Here is a 20,861-nt window from a genome sequence, read left to right as displayed (position 1 = left end):
CCAGGTGTCCCTCATCAATAGCTTACAGTTTTCAGAGTACAAGCTCTTCACCTTCTTGGTTAAATTTATTCGTAAGTATTTTATTCTTTTCTTTCTTTGAAGTTTATTTTTATTTATTGTGAGAGAAAGATAGCAATCAGGGAAGGGCAGAGAGGGAGAGGGAGACACATTATAGAGCCTGATGGAGGGTTCAAATTCACAAACCAAGAAATCATGACCTGAGCCGAAATCAAGAGTTGGACACTTAACTGAGCCACCCAGGTGCCCTGTAAGTTTTTTCTTTTTTTCTTAAGTATTTACACTGAATGTGGGGCTTAAATTCACAACCCTGAGATCAAGAGTCATATGCTCTTCCAACTGAGCCAGCCACCCTGGTATTTTATTCTTCTGATGCAATTTTTATTACCACTTCCATGTTTTATGTATATATCATATTCTGCCTCTTTTTGTGTATCCCTTGACTAATTTTTATAGCTATAAGTGATTGATCTACTAACTTAACTATATATTTGCTTGTACTGTGAAATTTTCTCCTCAGTTTTCTTCTGGTTGTGGCCTTCTCTTTCTGTTTACAGAATTTCCATTAACATTTCTTGTAAAGCTAGTTTAGTAGCGATGAACTCTAACTTTTGTCTGGGATACTGTCTCTACTTCAATTCTGAGTGATAATTTTGCTGAATAGAGTAGTCTTGGTTGCAGGGGGTTTTGTTGTTTTGTTTTTTTTTTTTTCTTTCAGCACTTTATGCCACTCCCTTTTGGCCTGTAGAGTTTCTGCTGAAAATGAGCTGATAACCTTATGGGGTTTCCCATGTATGTAAGTTTGCTTTTCTATTGCTTTTAGGGTTCACTTTTTAATTTTTGTCATTTTAATTATATGTCTTGATGTGTATTATATACATATAATTATACATAATTATATGTATTGCCATTTTAATTATATGTCCTTGGGTTCCCTGTAAGGCTCTCTTTGCTTTTTGCACCTGGATGTCCGTTTCCTTCCCCAGGTTAAGGTAGTTTTCAGTTGTTATTTCTTCAAATACGTTTTCTGTTCCCCTTCTCTCGTCTCCTTCTGGAACCCCCTATAATGCAAATGTTCATACACTTGATAGATCACAGAGAGGTCCCTTAACTTATTCTCATGTATTACTTTTTCTTTTTGCTGTTCAGCTTGGGTGTTTTCCATTATCCTGTCTTCCAGATCACTGATCAGATCTGTATCCTCTAATCCACTGATTTCCTGTAGCCCATTTTTTTATTTTAGTTATTCTCTATCTCTGACTAGTTTTTAAATTTTATATCTCTGTGTTGAAGTTCTCCCTGAGTTCATCCATTCTTCTCTCAAGTCTGGTATCTTTATGGCCATTACCTTGAACTCCTTATCAGGCATATTGCTTACCTGTTTCATTAGCTCTTTTGTGGTTTTGCCTTCTTTCATTTGAGACCTATTCCTGTCTCCTCATCTTGTCTGTTTCTGTGAATTAATTAGGTCAGCTCCTTAGGTCTAGAAAGTAGTGTCCTTGTGTAGAAAGGGTCCTATGGTTCCCTGTAGCACAGTCCTCCCTGGTCACCAGAACCTGTTGTGGTTGATATGTGACTAATGCCGGCATGCTGGTTGGTGATGCTAGCCCTCTACCCAGCTGACTACAGTGATCATCCTCTAGTGTTGAGGATACACTGGTGGGCAGCGCTTATCCCCTGCACGGCTAATAAGCCCTGCTTCAGCCTCTACAGTGTGTGGACAGCCTATCTGCAGTGATCTGCTTTGCTTGCTGTGGGCTTACTGGTGGGTCGGGCTTGCTTCCTATGTGGCTGGCTCTGAGACCTGGTTGTAGCAGCTGTGAGTTTGCTGGTAGGGCTAGCCTGTAGCCCAGCTGTCTATAGTGAGCCTCTGTGACTGCTGCAGACACATCGACGGGTAGGGCTTTCTCAAACCTCTATAGCTAGCTGAGAAGTGCAGCTACAGCAACTGCAGGCGCACTGGTGTGTGGGGTTAGCTCCCTCCTCTCCAGAGCAAGAGTTGCTTTGGAGGGGTGCCTGCTGGCATGGGCAGTTTGGAGAGGGCAGGGCACACCATGCTAGGAAGGTAGGTTGAGAATGTCAGAACTGGCTTCCATAAGTGTTTGGCTGTCTAGGCTGGGAGGGGGCAGGAAAACTGGCAGGCACCAGCACTTTCCTTCCTGGAGAAAGCTACTAGATTTCCTGTAGATTCCTGCCCCTCCTGTATACATCCTCAAATGCGGCAACAAATCTCCCTCACATATACCCCAGGCACTTTTCAAACTGCTTTTTAGTTATTTAGTGTATTGGTTTTTAGAGGGTGGAGCCTTGGTTTCCTATAGCCCTCCAGCTCTCCTGGAGTTAAGCCCCACTGATGTTCAAAACCAGACAGTATGGAGACTGGTCTTCCCAGTGCAAGTCCCCAGGGCCATTGGTGTCCAGTGTGGGGTCGCTTCTCCTTGCCTGTGATGTCCTTCCCCTTTGTGGCTAGTCACTCCAGGGGTTTAGCTGTGGAAGATCTGTTCTGCCAGGCTTCAGGTTGTTTGCAGAGTGGAGCAGTTGCCTTGATATGTCCGTGGGATGAGGTGAATTCAGGGTTCTCCTGCTCCACCATCTTTGCTTTCCTGTAAAATGTCTTCTAAAAAATTATATTACTCAGTTTTTCCACAATGGACAGTTAAACAAAGTTTAATATATCTTTTACACATTTCAAGAAGTAGCTTGTTCTAATTTATGAATGAAAACTGTAGTAGGCCATAAAATATTAACATAAGGCAAATATGTGAAAATTATTTCAGAGCTTGTTTTTCATAGATCTGGACCTACTGGTACAAGAATAGAACCTGCATTAGATGACTGACTGCAAACTTCTCCGTAAGTTGGCCTCCAGTAATAATGCTTTTTAAGGCCATTGGAGACTTCTGCAAGATACACATGTCCATCCACCACAAATGGCTCCACATCTGTATTGTCTGGTTTTAGACGGCCTGTTTGAATTAAGTCTGAATATGCCTGTGATTTTTAAGAAAAGAACAAACTATCATTAATAAAATAGGTTGTTCATTTATCGTAATTAAATTTCTATATTCAAGTTAGCTGTACTGATTTTCAGTTTAAAATATTTTGAGTAAATTACTGAATTTTATTATTTTCCACATATAGATTTTTGTTCACTTAATTTCACAATGAAATTAGAATCTTGCAAAATTTATTTCTAAGCTTTAAGGTATTTATCATTTTATGACTTCCAGAGTTAACAATTCTCAGTGTTACTGATTTTGTGGGCCAAAAGGTCCCATGGTCAAAATTCCTACAGGGGATCTTAAATGAGGGACATAAGGAGTTGTATATGCCCTTGAAAATTTGATGGCCAGGGACCCATTTCTCAGAAAAATAATCAGATTTTGGCATCCAACTCTCTGGAGTTCATAAACTCCCTGAAGCTCATTTATAGTCTGAGGCTAAGAGACCATTTCCATATTATTAGACGGTGGCCTGGCTGGTAGCCCCATTCTTTTTTCATTGTAGAATTTTCTTTGTTTACCTCATGGATCATTGGTATGTATGTAAGATCACACAAACATGTTAAGCTGGCTTGTCAGTAAGATTGTGTACAGAGATAGGCAGAAATGTAGACAGTAAAAGAAAACTTCAGTTGCTTTCTGCTTTATTCCAAGCTCACCTTAGTTTCTAGTGTGTAGAATATGTTTTTCTAAAATCAAGATTTAAATAGTATGTTTTATTACTCGTTTTGGTGGTAGTTTTGGATAGCCTTTTTGCAAATTGAGATTTTTAGCATCTTCTTTCCAAATCAAAATTATTTGTTACTATGCTTTTTGTTTTGAAAGTAGTATCAAGGGCTGTATTTGCATAAGCAGCAGTTAAAAGTACTGTAGGTCTCCAAAACCATGTCTTGGTTTAATTATTGGGCAGCAGATTAGAGATTGTGCTGCATCAAATTTAGAATAAGTCAACAATTGTGATTTTTAAAATGTTTTAACTTTGGAGGAGTTGGGACTGTGTCATTCATTGATCTTTATATTAATATGTAGTATTTGAGATATTTTGCTATTTCAACCACAGAACTTTCCAGTCATTTTTAGGGTTTATTTTTAAATGTATCAGAACTGCAGTGTCTTACTATATTTTGTAATCATTCTTTTAATATTTATTTTTGAGAGAGAGAGAGAGAGAGAGAGACACCAAGCAAGTGAGCAGGGGAAGGAGAGGGAGAGAGAGAATCCCAAGCAGGCTCAACTCTGGCAGTGCAGAGCCTGACACAGGGCTCCAACTCAACAAACATGAGATCATGACCTGAGCTGAAGTCAAGAGTCAGACGCTTAACCCACTGAGCCACCCAGGTGCCCCAATATGTTATAATCATTTCTAAGGCCACCTGTAAATGTCTGATGTTATAGAGAAGACCCCAGAAAAAGCCTTCAGTGAAGAAGAAAGAAAAAAAAAACAAAACATACCACACATGTAGCTTCATCAAATTTGTTTCCCCAAATGTAGACATTAGAGAGTATGGGGTTTGTTTTCATGGACTGTGAAAGTGCAACAAGTCCTTCTCCCTTTATGTTGTTGTTCACTACTGACAACCTAGGGAGAAACAAGAAGTAATAACCCTGGAAACCAGTAAATACTTTCACAAAGAAGATGCATAAGTTAGCCAACAACATTTATTACATTTCTTTCTAAGTTTGTTATTTTAAGAGAGGGGGAGATAGAGGATCCGAAGTAGGCTCTGCACTTACAGCAGAGAGCTCGATGCAGGGCTCGAACTCACAAAGCCTGACATCATGACCTGAGCCAAAGTTGGTCACTTAACCCACTGAGCCACCCAGGCACCCTTGTTGAATTTTATGCTGTAAAATCTTGGCATTATTCTTCAGCGTCTGATGTAATCCTAAAATCCAAGAAACTTAGTTCTCTAATTGGATGCTTCATGTACCTAGTAGAGCTACCTACATTTTAGAAATCAATAGGCTGTTTTATATCATTCAGTAAATGTTTGGGGTGGATTACAAATACGCCCTTCAGGATTAAGTCATCCAAGTAGTATTTTCTTTGATTATTTTTAAGTCTTGGTCATATTGAATGATTGTGATTTTTCTATAGAAATCAGGGTAAATACTATAGGCAGTAAGAATTCTCTCAGTCTTAAATCAATCAAAAGTAGAATCAATATAGTTTTTAATATTACTTTTGGAGGTGCCTGGGTGGCTCAGTCGGTTAAGTGGCCGACTTCGGCTCAGATCATGATCTCATGGTTCGTGAGTTTGAGCCCCACGTCAGACTCTGTGCTAACAGCTCAGAGCCTGGAGCCTGCTTCAGATTTGTGTCTCCCTCTCCCTCTGCCCCCTCCCCTGCTCACACTCTGTGTGTGTCTCTCTGTCTCTCAAAAATAAACATTAAAAAAAAAAAATAGACATTACTTTTGAAAAAGAAATTGAAATGTTTAATGTGTCAGTTTAGAAACTATTTTTATATTTCATCATGCATCTTGAGTTAAAGGGCTTGAGGTTAGTGTTTTAAAGGTTGAAATTTTTGTTATTTTGATTAAATATAAAGTGATACTAACGCTTTAAGACTCCTGTTGTGTGAAGCAAGAGTTTCACTGAGATACTTTGCTCCTACATCTTCTATTCTGTTAAAAGAAAGATCTATTACTTCCAGAGTAGTATTGCTTTTCAGTACGTCAGCCAAACACACCATTCCATCACGAGTTATTTTATTGCTGGGAAAGGAAAAATACGTGTTACATTTGAAAATATGAAGTATTCTTCTTTTATTCATAGAGATTAACAGGCCTCAGAATTGTTATATAGAACAGTACTTTCTCATTCACTAAAAGATTTTAATCACTCAATTTCCCAAAAAGTTAATGAAATTTGCTATAAAATCTTACTTTCATTCTGGATTACTCATGATTAAATTGCTCATTCACATTGTAGGATATACAATATCAGTACAAGCTAAATACTAAGACTTAGGATAAAAAGGTGACAACAATGGTTGCATTTTCTGATCTTTGGAATTAGTATCTAATGGCGTATCCTATGTACTGTAAATGTTTACATAGATTATTTCCAGGACTTCTGGATTAATGTATTATCACTTACCAACTCACATCAAGATAGCGTAGGCTTCTATTCAGATACAGTGCATCGCATAATTGTTTTATTCCACAGTTTTTCATATTATGCTTACACATGTGTAGTGCAACAAGGCAGTGATTTTCTTTCAACATGTGGCCTAGATGAACTGTGGGCTCTTCCTAAAAATAGGTAAAAATCTTTTTCTAAAATACAATTTTGAAGCTGTACCTGTTTATTCCAAACATATGCTAAGTTATTTAAATTAGCTTTAAAGAAAATATCAAGACTATTAGTCTGTAATTTTCATTTGTTTTGGCTTGGCTTTTAAGAAAAATCATTTTTGCCACAAATGATACCTTATTTTAAAAATAGACAGTAGGCACTTGCAAGGTACAGTGACTAAGTGATGTAAAGTAAAAGAGGCTGGTTTTAAAAAGGCATAATCCTAAACAATCATTCCAGGTGGAAAAAAAAAAAAAAATTGGTCCCATGACGTATTGAGCATGTTAAGCCCCCTTATTGTTGTCCTCTCAGTCTCTAAATTTTTCTTACACCCTCCATATGTTCCTGAACTTTTCTCTTGATTCCTACTCTTCATAGTCTTTAGACAAAATACACATTTCCCAATGTTGTTTCTATTTAAAAACACTCATTAATCCTGTGATATCTAGTTCTTCCCTTTTATAATCATCCCAAATTTCTAAATATGTTTTACTCTTCTAGTCACTGGAAGACTTATTTTTAATTCCAAAATCTAGCTGCTTCCAGGCAAAAGGTAAATAGCCTCAATGAGGATTTGAATACCAAGCACTTTAAATTTTTAAGAGTCAGAGTCTTGAAATGAATGGGTCAGAGTATTTTATGGTAAGAAGTTCTCTTGCTTGATTGCTGTATTTATAAGAAGTTTTACAGTCACTGGAAATGCTGAATACAAACATGGATAACTATGCTCAAATTACGTACTTCTACATAATACTCTGAGAAAAACCTACTTTGAGAAAAAGTTTAAAAGTTAAACAAGACCACGTGGCAATAGCAGATAGTACATGAGTTTTATAATAAAAGTATATGAGCTTTATAATAAAACTGTCCAGGGGTGCCTGGGTGGCTCAGTCGATAAAGCGTCTGACTCTTGATTTCAGCTCAGGTCACGATCTTATGGTTCATGAGTTCAAGCCCCACAACGGGCTCTCTGCATACAGTGCAGAACCCGCTTGGGGTCTCTCTCTCCCTCTCTCCCTCTCTCTCTACCCCTTCCCTGTTTGCGTGCGCTCTCTTGCTCTCAAAATACCCTTAAAACTGTCCAGATACTTGCATTATACTAGCTGTATGACTTTGAGCAAATTATTTCATCTAGCTGAGTCTCAGTTTCCTTTCCTGTAAAACAGATAAAATTCTACTTCCCTCACAGAATTAAATTAACAAAAAAGTACGTGGCCCCAAATAAGTGTTCTATAGAACACTGCAAAGCATTTATTATTATTCAGTGTTCTGTAATCCTGTATCTTATTTAAATTATTGCTGACACTGAAATAGATACACCCAAAGGAAGCTATAGTTTAGGATCTTAACAAATGCAAACTGATCACTTATGGGGCCAAATACTGCTCTGCATGGTGCCTGAAACAGGACATGATACATATTTGTGCTTTATGCTTTGCATTTTTTTTTTTAGGTCAAGAAATTCGGTCGAGTGACCACCCTTATTAAGGGACGGAACTAGAACCAGAAATAGTAAAGAGTTTTTAGGTCAATTCGCTGAGTTTGACAATTTGCCTAAGATGATGCCTGGCATCAGTATCTTTCCAAGCTCCCCAGATAAATGGAATTCATTAAATGGAACAGGTTTGCAGGCTTATGTTTGGGAACAGCACAGTATGAGGAAGCACATGAGGATTCTACTCCATAGCCACTGAAGAAACTAGTGCTCACAGGGAGAGAGAGGGTGGTGGCTGCCTTAGAGAGGAATAGAAAGCAGGCTAGAGTTTACCTGACTGGCTAAACTCTCAGCACCAGGCTGAGAGCAAGGGCTTGGACCTGAGAAAGGCCTTTGGGCTTTTCATAACTCTCAGATTTGGGAATGACGACATCACTCAACACACAAAAGGAATCGTGCTTCTGATGTGATTTCATATAGTTTAACACGCTTTATTTCTTAGAGGCTTTAATCCAGAAAATTTTGATTTAGCCTTCAAATGTCACATCCTCAATCTGAGAACCTTCTCTGCCACTTCTAAAAGAATGTTAAAGGAATAAGGAGAAGCCTTGACAGCAGGTACCATGTTTTCCCTCATCTTGTCTCCAGTAGGTAGCTTACCTATAGGATCAAGTCCAGACTTCCCAGGCTGCTATTCACTCACATTCTGCCATTATTACTCATAATTTCAAAAGTGGTTTAGTGATACCAATATAACAGACAACAAAACAATTTACACTGAGCTTTTATAATCCAGCCTTTAAAACTTGAATCATTTGGGGGCACCTGGGTGGCTCAGTAGGTTAAGCATCTGACTTCAGCTTAGGTCATGATCTCACGGTTTGTGGTGAGACCACACATGGGGCTCTGTGCTGACAGCTCAGAGCCTGGAACCTGCTTTGGATTGTGTGTCTTCCTCTCTCCCTGCCTCTCTCCCTGCCCCTCCCCCACTTGTTCTCTCTCTCTCAAAAATAAACATTAAAAAAATTTTAAAAAAAACTTTAATCATTTGTTTTTGTCTAAACTACTTTGCCTCTCTACAGGTTTACTCACTGTTAATCTGAGTTTACAAGAAAAAAAAAAGACATGTTTACTGCTTAAATAAGCAACATCTAAAATCATGACTCAATTTTTCTTCAAGTAAGCTTTTGTTTGTAAATGAAGTTAATTCTAAAAATATAATGCATTCATGAACCTTGACATAACCTTCAATAAATAGTACCTTCGTTTTATTCACATATAATATTAGCTGTCATCACTTTGAATACATACCTGTTCACCATACAGTATAGGTCGGTTTAGGTTTATTCCCTTAATTGTTTGGTTTTGAGTTAGGACTGTAGCAAATGCTATCACACCTTGCATTCCCTAAAAACAATAAATTCATTAAGGAAACTGACAACATATTTAACATCCCTATTTCAAAATCAGTAACCTGGATTCAGTTAAATAAATTGTATTTTGAATTGTAAACCTTGCGTGGTCAAATTCAGAAATGAATGATCACTGTGTTCTTTTCTCCCTGGCCTAAAATCTGTAACATGATGGGGAGTTCTGAAAGTTTCACAGTCCATTTCCTAGGATGTTTACCTCCAGGTTTGCTCCTAAGTCCTCAAGGTACTGTGTGTTGCAGACAGACCTCAGATACATAGATACACGCGTGGGTCCCAGCTAGCACTCTGCACTACTGAGAACATAGTGTAGAACACGGTGCAAGTGTTATGCATACTTGAACCCTCAGTGTGTGTGAGTGGTGGCAAAGATTTACTAATCCATTTTTCACAGCTTCCACCGGCCTCCCTCTTTACCTTTTTGGAAGGGCCTAATTCTTCCCCATTTCTGTGATGGACACCACCGACCACACCCAGGTGTTAACACCAGAAAACCTGGGCTTCCTCGCACTCCGCCACTCCACTCACCCTCCCATCCAATTAATCAGTAAGTCTTAAGAGATTCTGTCTCCAAAAGATGTCTCAATTAGCCCATCTGGGTGCCACCACCCCAACCCCAGTCCTTATTGTCACCTGGACTACTGTAGTAACTTCCTAAATGGTCTGTGAGCTTCCTCTGTCACTCTCTAATTCCCCAACAAAGAAACCAGAGATCTTTTTAAAGGACCAATCAGATAACGTCACTTCTCAAAGCCTTTCCATGACACATATTTATAACAATCCCCTCTTCCCCTGATGTATGACCCGCAACCCATACAACATTGCTGGATCTGGCCTCTGCAAACCTCCGCCTTCATTTTGAGATACTCTTAACTCCCTCATCCACTCTGGCTTTTGAGTTCTTAAAACCCGCGGAGTCAGTATTTCGTTACTCATGTACTTCTCATGATTTTTGCTATATTTGGGTGTCAGTTTTATTATTTACTTAATAGTTTTCCATTGAATCAATTTACTTTTTCCATCTTATTTTAAAACTCACTACTATAAATGGAAAACCTTAAAATAAGTAAATTCCTCAAAATAAGCATCTGTAAAAATAAATACATGAGTATTAAAATCGCCTCAGTCTGTATTAGTAATGCCACCCATACAACACTTGGGGCAGCACTATCTTAGAGTCTGTATGTGTTGGACCCCTGCCTTGAATGTTCTGCCATGGATGCTTTCCAAGGCAGTTTTTCCTCATCCTTCATGACCAAGTGTTACCTCCTCAGATATTAGAAACTACCCTAACCTGAAGATTACCTCCTACTTGGCAATCTTTCTAGCACTTTTCTCTTTATTGATGTTTTCCCAACTGGAATATAAGCTTTCTAATGAAGTAGCATTTTTTAAATAAGAAACAACAATAACAACAGAAAACACCACAATCTTTTTCTCAAAAGATCCCATATAGGTTAAGGGTTATAGATGGAAGCTTAGGAAGAATTTTATTCTAAGTATTCCTCTATAATAAATACAATCTGATTTTATTAATAGCACTATTATGCCTAATAGTATAAAAAAAAACCCACCTTTTTCTCTGATATTAGGGGAAAGCTTAATCATTCCTAAGATGGTCATTTAGCTGGTCTCTTTAACAATTACCTATCCTGGTTTCCAGGGAGAATGACGCAGTACCTAGGCGATATTTCTTATAACCATTTTACTCACCAGATCACAGTCACCCAGATCTAATTTTTCTAAGGATGAATTAATTTGCAGCATTGCAGCAAAAAACATTCCACCTTTATTTTCAATCTTGTTTCCAGTCATTCTTAGGTATTTCAGAGTTGTATTCTTCTGAAAAGGAAAAGAACCAAAACTTCGTTAAATTTTAGTCCACAGAATTCTTGTTTGATTACATGAGTTAGGAGACTATATTACTATTTGTAGACTCATCAGTTTTTCATGAAGACAGAAGAGGATACACTCCTTAAAGGTACCATTCAGCTACTCATAAAAATCTAGCTTAATTTTTTAGTGGAGAGAATGCCCAGGAAACAGATGCCCAAAAATGCCCAGTAAATGAAGCAGATTTTAATAAATTTTCCTTTCACTGGGAAATCTATAAGTTTGTTTTCTAACAGAATTATGCCACTTTTTTTTTTTGAGGTGAAATCACATAACCCAAAGTTAACCATTTTAAAGTGTACAATTCACTGGCTTTTAATAAATTCACAGTGTTATACGGCCATCACATAGCTAGTTCCAAAGTATTTTTATTACCTCCTCAAAAGGAGACACTATACCCATTAAGTACTCATTCCATATTCTCCCTGTATCACTTCTAAAGGAATATAATTTCTCAAACATTTGCAAAGTTTAACTCTTATTCCACTCTTTTGATAATTCTTTCACAAATAAAACTACAGACATTTCAATATGCTGATGAGTAAATATCAGAAGACATGTAAGTGCAAATAGTTAAAGTTAATCCAAACCCCTTAAGAGCAGGAAGAAGGCAATGACGTCTACTGTTAACACTTCTATTTAATATTGTACTGGAGATTCTAGACCAAGCAATTAGGCAAGGAAAAGAAACAAAAAAGGCATCCAGATTGGAAAAGAAGTAAAACCATCTCTGCATATAATGTGATCTTATTTATGGAAAATCCAAAGGAATCCACCAAAAAAGCTGTTAGAACTAGTGAGTTCAGTGAGACTGCAGGGCAAAAGACCAATTGTGTGTGTGTGTGTGTGTGTGTGTGTGTGTGTGTGTGTGTATTTTGTTTTAATCGTATTTCTACACACTAGCAATGAACAACCCAAAACTGAAATTAAGGTTATCCCATTTACAATAGCATCAAAAAGAATAAAACGTTAGGAATAAATTTAGCAAAAGCAAGACTTGTACGTTAAAAACAAAGCACTGTTGAAGGAAATGAAAAACCTAAATAAATGGAAACCCTTCCCATGTTCGTGGATCAGAAGACTTAATACTGTTAAGATGGCAATACTCCCCAAACTGATCTAAAGACTGAAAGCAATTCCTCTCAAAAATCCTTGTTTTTCTTGCAGAACTTGATAAACTGATCTTAAATTTCATACGGAAATGCAAGGGACCAGCACATCTTGAAACAGAAAGGACCCATGCTTCTTGACTTCAGAACTGGCTACAAACTACAGTAATCAAGATAGTGTGGGACTGGCATAAGGATCAAAATACAGGTTAATAGAATGAAGAATAGAGAAATAAGCCATTTATAATCGATGGAGAAAATTAATGGGGAAGAACAGTCTTAAATAGTATTGGGACAACTGGATATCCACATGCAGAAGAATGAGGTTAGACTCCCACCTCACATCATATACAAAAATTGACTCAAGATGGATCAAATAACTAAATGAAAGAGCTAAAACAAAACTGTTAGAAGAATACACAAGTGTAAATCTTCATGACTTCGAGTTAAGCAAAGCCTTCTTAGATATAACAACAAAAGCACAAACAACAAAAGAAAAAATAAATCGAACTTTATCAAAATTAAATAATTTTGTGCTTCAAAGGACAGACACCATTAAGGAAGTGAAAAGGCAACCTAAACTACAGAATGAGAGAAAACATTTGCAACTCATGTATCTGATAAGGGACTTACATCCAGAACATGTAAAGAACTCTCACAGTTTAAAAAGACAACTAAAACCATTTAAAAATGGGCACCGAATAGACGTTTCTCCAAAGAATGGCACATGCAAAGATGCTCAACATCATTATTTATGAGGGAAATGCGAATCAAAACCACAAAACCTCTTCATATCCACCAGGATGGCTAAAATCAAGACCGTAACAAGTGCTGGTGAGGATGTAGAGAAATTAAAACACTCCACATTGCTGGTGGAATCGTAAAAAGGGACAGCCACTTTGGAAAACAGTTTGGCAGTTTCTCAAGATGTTGAACACCATTACCAAATGATCTAGCAGTTTCACTCCTAGGTATATACCCAAGAAAATGGAAAACCTATGCACACAAAAATGTGCAAATATTCACATTATTATATATAATTCACATTATTATAGCATTATTATAGACAAAAAGTGGAAACCCAAATGTCCTTTAACTGATAGATGAAGAAAATAGGATATATCCAAACCATGGAATATTATTAGGCAATAAGAAGGAATGAAGTGTGTTACAATATGGATGAACACTCACTGGGGAGTGAAAGAAGCATGGAGAAGGGTTGCTAATGGCTTTGCGGCATCTTTGGGGGATGAAAAGTTCTAAAAATAGGCAGTGATGGTTGCACAATTCTGAATATACAAAGACCCACAGAGCTGAACACCTTAAAGGTAAATTTTTATGGAAAAAAGTAAATTTTTATGTATGTGAATTATACCTCAATAGAGCTGTTTATTTTTAGGGGTACCTGGGTGGCTCAGTCAGTTAAGTGTCTGATTCTTGGTTTTGGCTCAGGTCATGATCTCACGGTTCATGGGTTTGATCCCCACACCGGGCTCTATGCTGGCAATGTGGAGCCTGCTTGGGATTCTCTCTCTTTCCCTTTCTCTTTGTCCCTCCCCTGCTCGCTCACTCTCTCAAAATAAATAAATAATCATTTTTTTAAAACTGAGTTCAAAAGTGCTTGTAATATTACATTTTAATACATCGAAGTGCAATAAAAGTACACATTTGCATAATAATGTAAGTTCACAGTGATATTTTATTATGTTGATTACAAGCTATCAGAAGTTAAAATTCCCAAAGAAAATGTTGGTTTAAGGTATTTAAATGCTTACATGTAGTGCTTTAGCAATCAATTCTCCACCTTCGGGCCCAATATCATTAAACATAAGATTTAAATAAATGAGTTTATGTTGTTTCTATAATAAGGAGAGAAAAGAAACTATTATTAGGAATGCAATTATTAGGAAACAAATCAATCTAGGAGCTGCTTTATTTAAATAAAAGTATTCACCTCCAAAGAAAATCTTTGCAACATAGAAAATCTGTAAGTCCAGCACAAGAAACTACCATTAAGGGCCGGGGGAGGGGGTGGAGATTACCATTCTCATTTAAACATAACTGCAATATAAATGAAAGAAAAAGACCACATTCCTTTTTGATCAATGATTCAAAGTACGAATGTGCTTACAAAGTGTGAGTGTACAAGTTTGCAAAAGAGGACTCAGGAGCTCTAGGTATCAGTAGTCTACTGATAAATATACAGGTGGGTTTTCAGTGTATTTCAAGTGTTATAAATATAGTGCAAGGTCAGGACCTGGACATTTTGCAAAACTATCACTTTGTGGGTGTGCCATGAGACTAGGTGGTTTCACTGTAAACAGAACATTTTGATGACTTTTGCAGCATTTTTGTAATTGTTGAGAATAAATTATTTAGTTTATATTCTTTTTTAATCTTCACTCTGTCCTTACGTTGTGTGCTATCTCATGGATAGGAGAATTTTAAAATCACTTTTAAACTCATTGGAAACATGTTTAGCAGTTGAGATTGGGACAAGTAAGAACTTAAAAAGTGAATTCAAGAGAGGTAGTGAGTAAGTGATATATGCTGCCTTAAACATTTTAACTGAAAAAACAGACACATACACATATTTGCCAATCGTCTGAGGTTGGAACAAGGGCCTTTTCTTAAAGTACACCTATCTGATTGGTGGACCACATGTTTTTTGTTTTGTTTTGTTTTTTTGACCATACTGTATTTCTTAAATAAAATGCAACCATAATGCAGCACTTCAGCCTGGGCAGTTCCAAAGTGAAGTCTGTAATAAAGGGTTAACTTAGCAGGCTTAGGGTATTCAAACTCCGCACATTCCAAAGAAAGGACTGGTTCTTAACTGACTCCTGGGAAAAAAACAAAAAGAACTAAGAACATGTTGCAGTAAAATACCTGAAGCAGTCTTGCAGCATAGTATGCACCAACATCACTCATGAGGTTATATCTAACATCCAAACCTGGAGAACACGGATGAATAGAGGCAGATATTCCTTATAATGAATAATCAAAATCAGGAAAATGAAAGCAAGAGGCAACGATTCTTAAGGAAGCATATACCATTAATATGTGGATTCTTCTTTAAAATTCTGGAAAGAATCCAAAAATCTTCACCTGTTATTCTTTCTGCTGGCATTAAGCGACTGTTACCAGGAATGTTTAATATGATTCCTTCCAATCTGTTAAAATACAAAAAAGAAACCCAGTAAAGAAATAAAAGCACTTTTTCCCTCATGTGTAAATAGTAACGTCATGAATAGCATTTACTGAAACCAAGTATGTGTCACAATATAGATTTACATCAAGTAACTTAAGAGGGCTGAATATTCTACAGATTTTACAGACACTTTTATATTATAGAATTTTTCTCACACACAAAACAATGTATCTCCACTTGACAGATAATGACATCAAAGACTTCAACGATTTTCATAAATAAATCCAGCCCACAGGAGTTCAGCACAAATCTGGAGCTGAGAGCCACTGGTCTCGTGTTCGTCCCCATATACTCCGCTACCTCCGGGACTAACACTGTCCATCATCTACCTCTCTGAATCAAAAAGTACGTCCATTTTAAAAAGGATTTGCAAGTGGCTTTAAACAAATCACTCAGTATTCCAGAATTTTCACACAGATGATTAGCAGTGAATATTATGTAATCAAGTATTTGTCTTCCTTACCCCTTTTCAATTTCTTCATCCACTTCCTGGAGTAGATGCCATACAAAGGAATTAATTTTCCTGGACTTTTCCATACATAGATTATAATAATCTTCCTGGAGACTGCCAATAATTTCTGGAACTTTTGAAAAAGTAGTGCATTACTCTTCACAATGTGAATTATACCGGGACCTTTCCCTTTCCCTCTACACCCTCCCCGCTGCCCCCCGCAAAAAAAAAAAAAAAAAAATTACACTTCTTCCAAAGATACGAATGTGTATGTGAATAGAGTCAGGGGTAAGGAAGAAAAGGAGATGGGATTAAGAGCAAGAGGGGGAAAATAGAAGGAATCGAGGCGAATGAAAATGCCATTCGAACAAGAGCCATAGAAGCCCCCACTGAGGGTAGGCAGACACTAACTGGGAAGCAACACAAAGGGAGAAGAACTACAGGCCTGGTAGCTGAGGAAAAGGATATTCATAAAAATTAAATATTTTGTCCAAAACCATACAGCTAATGAGGGCAGAGTATAAAAACTGACTCCAAAGCCTCTTTCCACTCTGCCACCTTAGGTTAGGATGACTCACACTTTCTTATCATGACTTCAGATAAAGACAATTCTATCAGAGAATCTAAACTTTAAAAAGATCTGAAAAATCACCACATCCCATAGGCTTCTTGGATACCCTCTATACCATGCAGGTTGATGCATCTTTGAATATAGCTGTCTGTTCCTCCTTACACTAAGTGGAGGCCTGGCTCATAGCAGCTCTTCACCTACCCTAGCCTTCCATTTCCTCTATTTTTTTTTTTTTTTAAGTTTATTTATTTTGAGAGAGAAGGAACCAGTGGGGAGCGGCAGAAGCGTGGGGACAGAGGATCCAAAGCAGGCTCTGTGCTGACAGCAGCGAGCCTGATGTAGGACTCGAACCCACAAACTGTGGGATCATGACCTGAGCCCAATTTGGACACTTGAGCCACCCAGACACCCCCTTTTCCTCTTTCTAAAGATTGATTTTGCTCTGTTCAGCCCTTAACAAAGAAGACTGAAACAAAGCAGGAGTTGAACTCTCTCCTTTGTTACAACTGCTGCTTTCCTTAAAGGTCTTAGTTTTTCATATTAATTTAAAAGGATCTTTTGCCAGACCCACGCCTTCCAGGGTAGAAGCTATGCTGTCACTCTCCTTAGAAGCACATGCCACTATCTTTGTTTTTGTCCTATCTTTTGTGTAAGTCTCTTGAAAAAAAAAATCTGTGCTCAGAGATCTCACGACTCAACCAACCTAGTGTCTTCAGAGCCAGCCTCTTTGAGTCTCTGCATCTCAACAGATGTTCTTTGCTGAGATTTTTGCTGAGTAGATTTCTACATTATATGAACCCAAGAGTTTACTAAACAAATTTGCAAAACAAGATTTAAGATGAGGAACGTTGTATTAAAAAGGAAAGCAGTAAACTTTTCTTAACAGTTTTTAAGAATAAGCTTCAAAGGGTCACTTGGGTGGCCCAGTCGGTTGAGCGTCCGACTTCGGCTCAGGTCACGATCTCATGGTCTGTGAGTTCGAGCCCCGGCGTCAGGCTGTGTGCTGACAGCTCAGAGCCTGGAGCCTGCTTCGGATTCTGTGCCCTCTCTCTCTGCTCCTCCCCCGTTCATGCTCTGTCTCTGTCTCAAAAATAAATAAAAACATTAAAAAAAAAAAAGAATAAGCTTTAAAGGGGCACTTGGGTGGCTCAGTCGGTTGAGCGTGTGACTTCAGCTTGGGTCACAATCTCATGGTTTGTGAGTTCGAGTCCCGCATTGGGCTCTGTGCTGACAGCTCGGTATTGTCTCCCTCTCTCTCTGCCCCTAACCCACTCACATTCTGTCTGTGTCTCTCCCAAAAATAAATAAACATTAAAAAAATTTTAAATAATAAGCTTTAACAAAAATTAACCCACTTATTCCAGACAACTTGGAAATTTCAGTATAAAAAAAAAATAAACATTTATCAGCAATCCCACTGCCAAAGAACCATTATAACTGAGGCCTGTGGGTATTTCCTCCCAAATGTTTTTCTCACATATGTACTTATTAGCATTTTTAAACAAAATTGGAATATTTCAGTACAGTTCCAGATCTTTTAGCATTATGTTGTGAGTTTTCCCATGTCATTCTCTGAAAATTTTTTATGTCAACAGAATTTCCTCTCTTGTGTGTGGAGGTACCTAAGAAACCCTTCACTTATTTTAGGAAGTTTTCATGTATTTAAACAACATTTTAGCACAATATCTCCCAAATTGTGCTCTTTAGAATGCTAATCTATGAAATGATCAAAGATACTCTGGGGCACCTGGGTGGTGCAGTCAGTTGGGCATCTGACTTTGGCTTAGGTCATGATCTCACGGTTCTTGAGTTCAAGCCCCACATCAGGCTCACTGCTGTCGGTGCAGAGCCCGCTTGGATCCTCTATCCCCCTCTCCCTGTACCCCTACCCCGCACGCTCTCTTTCAAAAATAAATATTTTTTAAAAAAGATGTTCTAAGTAGAATAGATCTTATTGTCAGATAAGCTTGGGAAGTGCTGCAGTAAACAAAGCTAAACAGACCCCTATCTGTATAACACTTCTCTGGACATTAAAAACACTCAAGAGTGTAAAGAGTCTTTAAATTATTGAGCCTGGAGAGAAGGGAGAATAAAAATACTCCATCTCCCAGACTTATGTGACCAGGGTTCACATGGAATTCAATCTACAAAATGCTACTTTAGCATTCTCGACAGGAAACAAAGCAAACAGATCTCAAGCACATTTACTTGTTGGAGCTAGACTCCCACTGGGCTTGTTTCCTCCCTTCTACTACCTTCCTTGTTCTGTTTTTTAAATTTTAACAATTATTTTTGAGAGAGACAGACGGACAGACAACGCAAACGGAACGGGGGGAGGGACAGACAGAGAGGGAGACACAGAATCTGAAGCAGGCTCCAGGCTCCGAGCTGTCTGCCCAGAGCCTGACACGGGGCTCGAACTCACAAACCATGAGATCATGACCTGAGCTGAAGTCAGACCCTCGACCAACTGAGCCACCCAGGAGCCCCATCCTTGGTGTTAAAAACAGAAGACTACCGTGAGAATCTCTGAGGCTCAGTGCCTGCCTTCAGCTGGCCACAGCACACCCGGGACATGCAGGAGAAATGCGTCAGACTTAGAAATCCTGTTTCTTTGAAAGAAGGAGGGAATCTTAAACTATACACTAAATATAGCTAAAAAAAGTTAATACGAAAAATTCTTATTACCCGACTGTGGATTTAAAGTGTTTAAAATTTCTGGTATATTTTTCCTGTTATGCTCTCTTTCATTTAAAATTCACCTAAGTACTGTATGTTGGGATTTTATGGCATCAGTAATTTATTTCCTGTATTCATATTCACGGAAAATAATGTCAGTGTTCCAATTGTAAAGCTAAGACTAGGAATACCAGTTACACAAGAAAATGTCAAAGTCTAACCCAAATGTCATTTTTAATCCATGCCAAAGTCTTATATTCCAAATATTTTCCACCTAGGACCACTTTTTAAAAATTCTATATTAAAAAAAAAAAGTGGGCAGGGGCTCAATTTGGAGGTGGTCCCCTATGCCCTCCTACACTGGCACCACGCAAGTACTGGGGAAATCCAAGGGTTGGGAGTGAGTCAGAGTAAGTGCCTATCCAGGATCAGCTGTGTGACTTTGAACAAGTACAAGTTATTTAAATTCTCCCATCTTAAACTTCCTCTTATGCTAGAGGCAGAGCTAGACGCCCATCTCACAGATGCAGTAAGGAATAGGTAAAGCTTCTAGCACAGTTCCATATCTACAAGCACACAACCCTTTAAAACAAGCATCCAGGGGCCCCTGGGTGGTCTGACTTAGCTCAGGTTATGACCTCACTACTCATGAGTTCAAGCCCCACATGACCTCTGTGCTGACAGGTCAGAGCCTGGAGCCTGCTTTAGGATTCTGTCTCCCTCTCTCTCTGCCCCTCGCCTGCTCGTTCTCAATCACTCTCTCAAAAATAAACATTTAAAAATATATTTAAAAAGACAAAGAAACAAAAACAGGCATCCAAAATGGAAACAGTGAGGAATACCTGGGTGGCTGAGTCAGTTAAGCAACCCATTCTTGATTTCTGCTCAGATCATGAGCTCATGGTTCTTGGGTTTGAGCCCTGCAAAAGGGGTCCTACTGAGCCTGTTTGGGATTCTCTCTCTCTCTCCCCCTTTCTCCCTCTCTGCCCCTCCCCTGCTACGTGCTCTCTCTCAAAAATAAATAAACTTTAAAAAAAAAAAAATGGACGGCAGGAGGATGGGGCAGGAGGAAGGAGGCTGGAGGAGGCAGGAGGAGGGGTGTGCAGACCATACTCGAGACCCTCTTGCCCACCCAGGCCCCGCTTTCTGGAGCTTGCACACAAAAAAGGGCCCAAGAGGAGCACCTACACACCCTTCCCTGAGACGGGAGAGCAAATCAATAGACACACCTCCCCCAGGACAACCTATCAAGTGAAGGGCAGACCCTCGGGGAGGAAGGGGGCGGATCGTGGGGCTCCCCTCCCACCCACATGTGGGGGGCCCCGAAGTTCTGGCCACAGCTGGGGTTCCCAGGGGCACCCTCCTGCCAAGCCGCCTCAGGCCGGCAGCCGGCTCGGAGGAAAGGGCTGGTGCGAGCAAGCCCGCGGCTGGGGTAGCGCCCCTCGCCCGCTCCACCTGGCCAGGCAGGCGCCGAAGGACACCCTATTTCTTACCGCTCCTGTCGGCCGGGGCCCAGGACGTAGTAGGGATTGTAGTGGGAGCGGGAGGAGGAGACGGGGACTTAGCCCGGGCCGCCACCTTCCCACCGCCCCGCATGTCCCTTTACGCCCCCAGAGACGCGGTGGAGTTGTCATGACGACCGCGCGCATGCGCCTGCCCAGTCCCAGGCCTCCTGCCAGCTGCACCAGGGCTCGGGTGACCGCCAGACGCTGAACGCCACCTCCAGCCCACTGCGCATCCATTACCCACTTGGGCCCTTGAG

The 20,861-nt window shown here is 39.2% G+C and overlaps 1 protein-coding gene across 3 annotated transcripts; it reads right to left on the bottom strand.

The window, feature by feature from the left end:
- Window positions 1-2,669: 2,669 nt before the first annotated feature.
- LRRC34 (leucine rich repeat containing 34) lies at window positions 2,670-20,760 on the bottom strand. 3 transcript variants are annotated; one of them, XM_042955349.1, is made up of 11 exons: window positions 20,593-20,760; window positions 15,862-15,982; window positions 15,242-15,360; window positions 15,077-15,141; window positions 13,963-14,046; window positions 10,899-11,027; window positions 9,067-9,162; window positions 6,123-6,277; window positions 5,582-5,737; window positions 4,473-4,599; window positions 2,670-3,009 (listed from the first exon to the last, which is right to left on the bottom strand). In XM_042955349.1, the coding sequence occupies exons 1-11, from the start codon at window positions 20,693-20,695 to the stop codon at window positions 2,806-2,808; spliced, it is 1,359 nt and encodes a 452-aa protein (XP_042811283.1). In that variant the 5' UTR covers window positions 20,696-20,760; the 3' UTR covers window positions 2,670-2,805. The 3 variants fall into 3 exon arrangements, with proteins under 3 accessions (XP_042811283.1, XP_042811285.1, XP_042811284.1); XM_042955351.1 differs by having other exon boundaries at window positions 15,296-15,360; XM_042955350.1 differs by having other exon boundaries at window positions 15,862-15,976.
- Between the last annotated feature and the right edge of the window lie 101 nt (window positions 20,761-20,861).

The sequence above is a fragment of the Panthera leo genome, chromosome C2 (genome assembly GCF_018350215.1).
Source record: "Panthera leo isolate Ple1 chromosome C2, P.leo_Ple1_pat1.1, whole genome shotgun sequence".
NCBI lineage: Eukaryota > Metazoa > Chordata > Mammalia > Carnivora > Felidae > Panthera > Panthera leo.
The sequence above is the reverse complement of the archived record's forward strand: the minus strand, read 5'-3'. Positions and strand labels throughout refer to the sequence as shown.